The 11,614-nt window shown below is 48.5% G+C and overlaps 1 protein-coding gene across 1 annotated transcript in view; it reads left to right on the top strand.

The window, feature by feature from the left end:
- The first annotated feature begins 9,880 nt into the window (after positions 1 to 9,880).
- The window catches only part of LOC139273936 (transmembrane protein 143-like), a 31,320-nt gene continuing 29,586 nt past the window's right edge, over positions 9,881 to 11,614 (top strand). Inside the window, exons 1-2 of the mRNA XM_070891007.1 lie at positions 9,881 to 9,996; positions 10,260 to 10,302. Coding sequence (XP_070747108.1) covers positions 9,881 to 9,996; positions 10,260 to 10,302 — 159 coding nt within the window. The remainder of the gene's footprint in view (positions 9,997 to 10,259; positions 10,303 to 11,614) is intronic.

Raw genomic sequence — 11,614 nt, 5'->3', positions numbered from 1 at the left:
TGAAGCGCTGCTTTAGGACTCCAATTGTCTCTTCGACGATGTTGCGTGTAGCTATGTGGCTTTCGTTGTAACGCTTTTCGGCTTCAGTAACGGGATTACGCAGGAGGGGTCATGAGCCAGTTGGCAAGGCCATATCCTTTATCCCCCAGCATCCAACCGTGACTCTTAAACAGGTCAGAGACAGTACTCTCACGCAGGATGTGTGCATCATGGATGCTGCCTGGAAAATTAGCATTAACTGCCATGATAATTTAGTTGTGGTCGACAATGAGCTGCACATTCAGTGAGTGAAATCCCTTTCGGTTACGAAACTCCTCTGGGTTCTGTAGAGGTGCTTTCAGGATGATGTGTGTGCAGTCTATTGCTCCCTGCACCTTGGGGAAGTTTGCTATTCTCGAGAAACCCAAAGCCCTCCCAGTCTGTGCTTCCCTGGTCATAGGGAAGTTTATAAAGTCCATCCTGTGTGCGTAAAGGGCTTGAAATCACCTGTCGAATGGAGCAATGTGTGGCGAGAGATAACACATATGTCGCCAGCTGAAGCCTGAAAGGAGCCCGATGCGTAGAACGATAGTGCCGCAGTAACCTTTACCTCAATGGGCAGTGCAGTCCTGATGGTGCTGGTAGGCTGCAGATCCCTCTTGATGAGCTGACATATCTCATCGATGACCTCCTTTCGGAAGCGCAACCTCCGAAGGCATGCATTATCAGGCAAGTTCAGGTAAGATTGCTTTTCCTTGTAAGTTTTTCGGCTGTAAGGCCTCCTCCTACGTCCACGCGTAAGTCTACGACCTCTACGATTGACCCCTTCACTAAAGCATTCACTAACTCGAGCTCAGATGCCAGCAGTTGTGCACTTACAAAGTAATGGCAGAGAAGCTGCAGCCCCCATCACTTTAATCACTATTACTATTGCTATTACTTTCACTGTTGATATAAATGCCCTTTCTACTATTAAACTGACCTTTCTACTAAAATAAATGAAAATATAATAAATATAAGCTTAAATTTGAATGGCAGAAACTCTGAACAAATATTTTGTATTAGTCTTTACAGTAGAGGACACTAACAATATTCCAACAGTGGATAGTCTAGAGGTTATAGGGGGGGAGGAACTTAACACAATCACAATCACTAAGGAGGTGGTACTCAGTAAGATAATGGGGCTAAAGGCAGATAAATTCCCTGGACCTGGAGGCTTGCATTCTAGGGTCTTAAGAGAAGTAGCGGAAGGGATTGTGGATGCATTGGTTGTAATTTACCAAAATTCCCTGGATTCTGGGGAGATCCCAGCAAATTGGAAAACTGAAAATGTAACGCAGACAAAAAGCAGGAAACTATAGACCAGTTAGCCTAACATTTGTGGGTGGGAAAGGATATTTGGAAAAGCAAAATTCGGTCAGGCAGAATCAGCACGGATTTATGAAGGGAAAGTCATGTTTGACAAATTTGCTGGAGTTCTTTGAGGATGTAACGAACAGGGTGGATAAAGGGGAACCAGTGGATGTGGTGTATTTGGATTTCCAGAAGGCATTTGACAAGGTGCCAAATAAAAGGTTACTGCACAAGATAAAAGTTTACGGGGTTGGGGATAATATATTAGAATAGATAGAGGATTGGCTAACTAACAGAGAACAGAGAGTCAGGATAAATGATTAATTCTCTGGTTGGCAACCAGTAACTAGTGGGGTGCCGCAGGGATCAGTGCTGGGACCCCAACTATTTACAATCTATATTTACGACTTGGAAGAAGGGACTGAGTTTAACGTAGCCAAGTTTGCTGACGATTCAAAGATGTGAGGAGGACATAAAAAATCTGCAAAAGGACATAGACAGGCTAAGTGAGTGGGCAAAAATTTGGCAGATGGAGTATAATGTTGGAAAGTGTGAGGTCATGCACTTTGGCAGAAAAAAAATCAAAGAGCAAGTTATTATTTAAATGGAGAAAGATTGCAAAGTGCCGCAGTACAGCGGGACCTAGGGGTACTTGTGCATGAAATACAAAAGGATAGTATGCAGGTACAGCAAGTGATCAGGAAGGCCAAAGATATCTTGGCCTTTATTGCAAGGAGATGGAGTATAAAAGCAGGGAAGTCTTACTACAGCTATATAAGGTATTGGTGAGGTCACACCTGGAATACTGCATGCAGTTTTGGTTTCCATATTTACGAAAGGATATACTTGCTTTGGAGGCAGTTCAGAGAAGGTTCACTAGGTTGATTCCGGGGATGAGGGGGTTGACTTATGAGGAAAGGTTGAGTAGGTTGGGCCTCTACTCATTGGAATTCAGAAGAATGAGAGGCGACCTTATCGAAACGTATAAAATTATGAGGGGGCTTGACGAGTTGGATGCAGAGAGGATGCATCCACTGATGGGGGAGATAGAACTAGAGGGCACGATCTTAGAATAAGGGACCGCCCATTTAAAACAGAGATGAGGAGGAATTTCTTCTCTCAGGGTTTGTAATTCTGTGGCAATCGCTGCCTCAGAGAGCTGTGGAAGCTGGGACATTGAATAAATTTAAGACAGAAATAGATAGTTTCTTAACCGATAAGGGATTATGGGGAGTGGGCAGGGAAGTGGAGCTGAGTCCGTGATCAGATCAGCCATGATCTTATTGAATGGCGGAGCAGGCTCGAGGGGCCGTATGGCGTAATCCTGTTCCTATTTCTTATGTGAAGTGGAAAGTCCAGCCCCATGTTTGTGAAATTTTTCGGGACCAATTCCATTTTGTTCCTTTCCCTGTAGCACTGGATTTAAGTGAATTGACTTTTCACAAGAAGTACACCAAGAAATACAGCAGGGGTCTCTGCGCACCAAAGGCAGCAGCTAAAGAAAAAACAAAAGACTTGCATTGATATAGCGCCTTTCACCACTTCAGCGCTTTACAGTCAATGAAGTGCTTTTGAAATGTAAGTCCTTGTTGGAACTGGCGGCAGGCAATTTGCGCACAGCAAGCTCGCACAAACAGCAATGTGATAATGACCAGATAATCTGTTTCAGTGATGTTGATTGAAGGATAAATACTGGCCAGGGCACCAGGGATAACTCCCCTGCTCCTCTTCTAAATAGTGCCACGGGATCTTTTATGTCCACCTGAGAGAGCAGATGGGGCCTCGGTTTAACGGCACCTCCGACAATGCAGCGCTCCCTCAGCACTGCACTGGCGTGTCAGTCTAGATTTTTGTCGTCATGTCTCTGGAATGGGACTTGAAGCCAGAAGTCTCAGAGGCAAGAGTACTTCCAACTGAGCCATGGCTGACACTACTGATTGTACAGACAAACCTCTGGGACATGGGCATCGCAAGCAAGGCCGCATTTATTGTCTATCCCTAGTTGCCCTTGAGAAGATGATGGTGGGCCTTCCTCTTGAACTGCTGATATAAGGTTGATACAACTGAGTGGCTTGCTAAGCCACTTCAGAAGGCAGTAAAGAGTCAACTAGGTGAATGTGGGACTGGAGTCACAGATAGGCCAGCCCAGGTAAGGACGGCGGGTATCCATCCTGCAATGTATTTGCTTCATGGGTTCTTTGTTTAAGAATTCATAGCAACACATTGCTATTAAGAACTAGTTGGTTTATTAACAAAGGTTTAACAATCACACTACACATTACCAGTTCATCCACCAGGCTCACAACCACCTGCCCCATCGCGGATCCCCCGAACCCAACTGGCTGGGGTTTTATTGAGTCTTGTGAACATCACGTGACTGGCTAAGTCACTCACAATGCAACAGCTCTACAAACCTGAGAGTAAAAAGAAAGGCTTGCATTTACATAGCACCTTTGTGCGCGGACAGTTTTTTCAATGTGTTGCACCGTTAAAATGTTTGTGTAGCCGCGTGGTACCTTTTAAGGTTGATGCACACAGCTTAGAGGGAGCATTGCTTGCATGTGTATAGTGCCGTGTCATGTCTCAGCTACACTTCCAAGTGTTTGGCAGGCAAAGGCTACTTTGAAGTGTAGTGCCTGTTATGAATGCAAATGTCCCGGCCATTTTATGCGCAGCAGAATTCCACAAGGAGGAATGAGAGGAGTGACCTGTTTAATCCCAGTTGCTGAGCGAGTTGCTCAGGAAAACAGGAGAACTTCCTCACTCTTCTTCAAATGGTGCCGTGGGATCTTTAACATCCGCCTTGCATCATGGGATCAGTAATGAGATCTTTCTGTGCGCGAAAATGCCGGTGTGCAGACTGTGCCCTCAGTCACCGAGGATTTGCTGGAAATGTTATGTTTTCTGGGCGATTCCTCCAGAACCGCCCATCTGCCGTCCAGGTTCCGAGGAAGGACTATGGTCAATAGAACATAGCAAGAGACAAGCGACGCGGTGACTCAGTGGCCTACCATTGAGGTTTCAACGACTAGACTGTCACTATCGCCTTGTTAATGTGTCTTTCTTTGTACTGCAAGGAAACTACTTCATAAAATCTGTTCTTATTCATCACCTGTACCAAGCATGCCTTGTTGTGGTGATGGACATAAGTCTATTCTGAGAGATATAATTAATCTGACACATCGAATAACCCTCGCAGCACATAAAGTGTGTTGCGATGGCTTGATAACCCTACCCATTATACAGTGCAGTCATATGTGGATGGGAAGATATTCCTGATAAAGCAGATGACCTGAGGGACAGATGTGTGTTTCTCACAAGGCACCACACATGACGTTAAAATCAGGCACTCACCAAGAGAGGGTCAACAATGTGAGTGTATTTACAAGTGCACAATAACAACGGTTACATAAAATTATTACATTTACAAACATTTACAACACCAACACCCACCCCTCTACCCAGCATCACCTGCTCTCTTCCTTCCCCTCCCCAAAGCCATGCCAAAGCTCCTCTTCCTTGCCCTGCCTACACCACGGCATCCAGCTTCCCTGCCCCTCACTGCCTCTGGTTGACGAGCTTGTGCAGGAGGGCAGCGGGATGTCTGCAGACGTGTGTGTCCTGGTGCGAAGGCAGTGGGCGTGACCGAAGGCGTTGGGATCTCCTGCTCCTCCGGACCTGTCTGCCTTGAGGGTGTGGGCTCGGGAGCTTTCACTTCGCGTCCAGAAGCCATCTCTTGCCTCATCGCCTCAACGGTCTCGGTTGTGCGCTCCAACACAATGATGAGCCGATCCATCTTGTCATCATGCTGCTGGGTGAAGGTGGCCATGCTGCCAGCTATCCCAGTCATGGTCTGGAACATATCGCAACCTATCTGCACGCTTGTCCGTGATAGCTGGACCATCTCCTGAATTGCAGAGAGCCATTCTGCATCCTCAGGTGGATGCTCGCTCCTGGTGGGTTCTGATGCCTTGCTTGCCTTCGCGCCACGGCCTCTGCGCTTGGTTGAGCTTGCCAGTGAGGGGTCCGTTCCAAACCCCAGGAACTCGCAGGCCGATGTCGAGGTTCTGCCGACACCTGGCTTATGTGGCAGGCGGTTGCTGTCATCCTGCTCCTGGAGTTCAAGGGGCTCCCTCCTCGCTCTCCTCTTCATGGCTCAGAGTGGCGGAGGTGGGAGCGATGGAAATGGTGGATCTGGGGGGGGGGGTGACATCAGCGTGAGAGACGTTGGGGTCTGATGGCTTCTCTGAAGGCTTGAGGTTGATGGTGTGCCTTGACCCGTGCTCTCCGAGTCATGATCTGCAAGTAGAGGATGACATTTCAGTCTGTGGGGCGGGGGGGTGCTTGCTGGTCAAGCTGAGATGTCAACCGTGCCATCTCACCTTCTGCCACCAAAGAGTTCCATCTCTACATGGGTACAACAATAATGGCCAACAAAATGCACATTAAACCGCGAGTGCCTTAGCATTGCATGACCTTTCATGCCATGAGCATCGCTCAGACTGCAGATTAGTATAACCTTATCATGCTGTAGCTCCAGATCTGCATCAACCGTTGTGGTTGTATGGCGGCGGTCACCCACCAATGCCAACACACGTTCCTCCAGCCTGCTCAATCCGACCACTTCTGCTGGTCTCCTTCCCGTCACACTCGGGCTTGCTGCCTTGGATGCGTTTTTCTTCTACACAAAGAAACGTTGCATCCTTTAGCCCCTTTGCTGGTGCCTCCACACACACCCCCACACACACACACACCCCACCCACTCCCCCTACACACACACACACATCTGGCGCACAACCTTTTTGGCGTTGGACAGGAGAGGGCGAATAAAATGTTACTTACTCTTACTGCTGCCACCAAATCGTTCCAATGTTTCCGGCATTGGTCTTCATCCCGTTTAACGTTGCCCATTGCGGACACGATCTCACCAATCTCCCTCCAAATGCGTCGGTATTGGGGTGGTGAAGGCTTGACACGACCATCCCGGGTAAGGTCTTTGTACCTGCGCTCCATCTCTGTCACAAGTTCCTACAATTCCTCCTCATTAAACCATGGAGTTCTGGTCCTGGTTTTACCAATCTTCATTGCTGATTTCTGGCCACTCTTCGTCAATGATGAAACGAATGGGTGCTCAATAGTTTGCGTATCTCAATTTCTCCGACTGCCCCCTCTGCAACCTCCAACTCTGCCCTCTCTGTAGTATATGCAAGCACTCTAATAACAACTCCATGAGGTAAGGGTATAGTACTTGAACTGTAGTGACCTTAGTCCTTTATTGCAGCTCCTAGAGTGAGGACACCAAGAGGGGAGCTACCTTTTATACTTGCTTACCTGCTGTGTACAGGTGAGCCTTAGGTCTCCAACAGCAGCACCCTCTGGTGGTACAGGTATAGTGTATACAGGGTGAAGGTACATTCAGTGGTCTAGTGTTACAGTATATACATTAAAGCCTTTCCCAAATCCTTATTGCCATGACAAGGGGAGGTGATCAGTAGTGGACGGTGGGAGGTTGTGGTGAGGGTTGTGTGGGTGCCAGGTGTGATCCATGTGTTTGTGGCTGCACACATCCATTTCCCCGCGCCCCCCCCATACATAGACCCTGTGGGTATGTCACTGTTGGAGGATTCCGCAGTGGTGGAGCAAGTACTTCTTATGGGTAAGGTACATACATTGTTGAATGGGTAGGTGGTGGCGTTTAGTGGTGGGCAGGGCCACAGGATGGTGTGGCCTCCTTGCCCTCCACTGGTGATAGAAGTCTGGTCATCCCAGGTTCCGCTGGGAAAGCTGGAGGGTACTGGCCTCTTGCTCCACTGCCAGTGCTGGCCCTGGTGGCCATGGGAGGTAGGGCCAATCTGGGGCAGGTTGCCAGTGGTGGTGGCTGTGCTGCCCATTGACCGCTGTCCCTGCAGTGGGTATGCTCCCACTGGGTGTGTGTGAACCCTTCCTGGGGCACCACATTGGTCCCGGAAACACAGGCTACATAATCAGGTAACCCACTGGACCTGGGTGTGTCCTACGAGGGGTTACCTTTGACATTATCAGTATACATGTAGAACCCGGTATCATTTCTCATTCGATCATTAGCATACATGATCCATTGGCTCCGACCGCAACTAGCCGATTCGACATTACAACGCTTTCTTGTGTGCTATCAGTATCTCTGTACAAGGTTACACTTGGATACCTGCCTTTGTTGGTTACATTTATCATGTTAGCATTACTGGCATCACTGTTCAACAGTACAAATTTGTCACTTACATCACTTTTTGAAGTATTCGTTATGTTTCTCCCATTAGCATTGCTGGCATCACCATTCAACAGTACATTTATATACCTGCATTCATTAATTACACTTTATCCTTAATATCACTGTGCCAAGAGTGGAACTGTCCCTTTAATTGTTTCGGGTTGCCGGTCTCCTTTAAGAGGACCTTGCAATCTTTACCCCGATCCAGTTCGCTGCTCCCTCAACGCTGCCCCTCGTGGTCTGGTTGCGGCCATCTTGATTTCAAGTACTTTGTCTCGTGGTGCGGGCGCCATCTTCTTTCTCTCAACGAGGTAGGCTGCAGTGATCCTTTTCTCCCCAGGTTCTACCACGGATGCCAGGAATCTACCTTCTACACCGATCTTCTTCCCTCGGAGTCCTGCCACTGGGGCCTGGAAAATGAAGTCTGGTCGTTCAGGTTGGATCACCTCGCCGTTGAGTTGTGCAGTCTGTGTCGTCGCCACGCAGTTGGGTCGGATGGTAAGATTTTCAGGTGCTGCAATGGATCCAAGTTTGGGGCAGCATAGGATGTCGATCACCGGGGCCCGGAGGCCTTCGTCGCTCCAACAGATTTGGATTTGCTTCATCCATCTTCCCAGCAGCGTTGGACCATCACCAGCAATGATCCACAAAAGAAGCTTGTGCATCGCACCGCCATGAGACACCTGGTCATCCACGCTGTCAACAACTGGGATGGTGCCTTTTGTGTAAGTGAGCAGCTTCACCTGGATTGGGGACATTTTGGGTCGTTTGGCGGGGTTGTCCCAGAGTTTCTCAAAGGCCGTCTGATTCATCAACGACTGGCTCGCCCCTGTGTCGATCTCCATCAAGACTGGAACACCGTTGATTTCTACTTCCATTTTCCACGGGGAACTCTTGGTGGAGCAGGTATATATTCCGTACACCTCTTCCAGGGGCTGAGCCGCTTCGTCTTGATCAGCGCTGGAGCCTGGGTGATCGGCTTACTCTTCAGTGAGTAAAACTTCTTCTACACATTCGCTGAAGGTGACCTTTAGTGTTGCAGCCTTTGCAGGTATAGTCTTTGTATTGGCACTGGTGGGCCTTGTGGTTTCCTCCATAGCACTAGCACGGGGCTAGACGGTTGGCCCCATGTGGCGAACTCAGGGTTGTGGGACTCGGGGCAGCAGTCTTGCCTCTGAAAGTCGCCATTCGGCTCACTGTACTCGTCGGGTTAGAGTCCTGGGTGTGAGTCATCATCCTTTTGGAGTTACAGACCGAAATCATGAATGCCTGGCTCACTTTGATTGCCTTCTGCAGGGTGACCGTAGTATCCGCAGAGAGCAGCTTATGGAGGAGGCCCTCGTGGCCGATTCCAATAACGAAGATGTCCCTTAGTGCTTCGGTGAGGTAGTCGCCTAATCACATGGCGCAACCAATCTTCTCATCTGCAGCATATTTAGCAATTTCTTGTCCTCTTTAGGTTTGAGTTCTGGTATTAAAGTTACGAGCTCCGCATAGGTCTTGGTTGTCGTCTTTGCTGGGGCTAGTAGATCTCTGACGAGGCCGTGGACATTGGGCCCACAACTGCTGAGCAGGATGGCTCTGCGCTTGTCCGCCAGCGAGGTTGGTGAGTCCCTAGCCACGTCGTTCGTGATGAAAAAGTGTTCTAGCCTTTCCACAAAGGCATCCTAATCTTCCCCATCAGCAAATTGTTGGAAGTTGCTTAGGTTAGACATATTGTGCATGGAAATTCATAACCTCATCGCCAGTTGTTGTATATGCAAGCACTCTAATAATGACTCCACGAAGTAAGGGTATAGTACTTGAACTGCAGTGACCTTAGTCCTTTATTGCAGCTCCTAGAATGAGGACACCCAAGAGGTGAGCTCCCTTTTATACTGGGTTACCTGCAGTGTGCAGGTGACCCTTGGGTCTCCAGCAGCAGCACCCTCTGGTGGTACAGGTATAGTGTATACTGTGTGAAGGTACATTGTGGTCTAGTGTTACAGTACATACATTAACATGCATACATAACGCTCTCCAACCTCCAACTCTCTCCTCTCCAACCTCCAACTCTGTCCTCTCCAACCTCTAACGCTCTCTCTCAAATGCCAACTCTGTCCTCTCCCCTCGCACACACAGGTGGTATAAAGTGGTGTGCCTTTATGTGCATGCACAGTACAGCAATCAGCCTCAAATGGCCTGAAATGACGACACATCGGAAGACAAAAACTACAAAAAAAAAACGCGAAGTCTCGCGTATGCGCGTTGGAGGCCCTGCGAAGATCCCCGAGTGGTGAGGCCTCCAACTGCCGCACACTGATGACGCCGGCCGCTCACTCCCACTCCCGCCGACTGCCGCTACCTGCCGCTGTCATCCACACAATGGAGCCGAAAGCAGCTCCCAAAGGGACCCGGTGGCAGCGGGTGGCAAAAAGGTAGGTGCTGTCCGGAGACCGCCGAGAAATGGGCAACGACCAAATTCATCCCCCTGGAAGCTATGATTGAAAGTGAATTCATCCAGTTTTCTAGCTTGGTGGCATCCTCAACAGAGCTTGAAACCTCAATTTGTGTCAAACAAACTAATTCAGCAGAGCTGAGAATGTACCAAGTCCTCCATACACATGCCCTCACCCAAACCTTTTCTAACACTGAAATACCTCTTCGGATATAATCTGTCAATGATGATATCAAATTGCAGCGGTGAGCAATCCTTCTCGAAACTAAAACGCATCAAGGATGAGGTCAGGAACCGAATGGGACAAGATTGACAATACTCTTTCAATCCTGAGCATCGAGAGCGAAGTACTGAGAGGACGTGACTTCTCGAAAATCATTGACTACTTTAGCCGACAAAAATCTAGGTAAAGACCAATGTAATGTTATACTTGCGGGGTGGCGGGGGGGAAGTGTGTGTGTGTGTGTGTGTGGGGGGGGGGGGGAAGTGTGTGTGTGTGTGTGTGGGGGGGGGGGGGAGTGTGTGTGTGTGTGGGGGGAAGTGTGTGTGTGTGTGTGTGGGGGGGGGGGGGAGTGTGTGTGTGTGTGGGGGGAAGTGTGTGTGTGTGGGGGGAAGTGTGTGTGTGTGGGGGGAAGTGTGTGTGTGTGTGGGGGGAAGTGTGTGTGTGTGGGGGGAATGTGTGTGTGTGTGGGGGGAAGTGTGTGTGTGTGGGGGGAAGTGTGTGTGTGTGGGGGGAAGTGTGTGTGTGTGGGGGGAAGTGTGTGTGTGTGTGGGGGGAAGTGTGTGTGTGTGGGGGGAAGTGTGTGTGTGTGTGTGTGGGGGGAAGTGTGTGTGTGTGTGTGTGGGGGGAAGTGTGTGTGTGTGTGGGGGGAAGTGTGTGTGTGTGTGTGTGTGTGGGGGAAGTGTGTGTGTGTGTGTGTGGGGGGAAGTGTGTGTGTGTGGGGGGAAGGTGTGGTGTGTGTGTGGGGGGGAAGTGTGTGTGTGTGTGTGGGGAAGGTGTGTGTGTGTGTGGGGAAGTGTGTGTGTGGGTGTGGGGGGGTGGGGGGGGAAGTGTGGTGTGTGTGGGGGGGAAGTGTGTGTGTGTGTGTGGTGTGGGGGGAGGGGGGAAGTGTGTGTGTGTGTGTGTGGGGAAGTGTGTGTGTGTGTGTGTGTGTGGGGGGGGAAGTGTGTGTGTGGGGGGAGAGTGTGTGTGTGTGTGGGGGGAAGTGTGTGTGTGTGTGTGTGTGTGTGGGGGGGAAGTGGTGTGTGTGGGGGAAGTGTGTGTGTGTGTGGGGGGAAGTGTGTGTGTGTGTGAGTGTGTGTGTGTGTGTGTTGTGATATATATATAATATCCTATATATATATATAGATATTTTCCTATATATATATATATAATATATAAATTAGACCTATATATATATTTTTCCTATATATATATATATTTCCTATATATATATATTTTTTTTCCTATATATATATATATACCTATTTATTTCCTATATATATATATTTTTTCCTATATATATATTATATATGTTTTCCTATATATATATATTTTTTCCTATATATATATATTTTTTCCTATATATATATATTTTTTCCTATATAGAGTATATTTT

The sequence above is a fragment of the Pristiophorus japonicus genome, chromosome 9 (genome assembly GCF_044704955.1).
Source record: "Pristiophorus japonicus isolate sPriJap1 chromosome 9, sPriJap1.hap1, whole genome shotgun sequence".
Lineage (NCBI taxonomy): Eukaryota > Metazoa > Chordata > Chondrichthyes > Pristiophoridae > Pristiophorus > Pristiophorus japonicus.
This window is presented reverse-complemented; position numbering and strand designations above follow the sequence as displayed.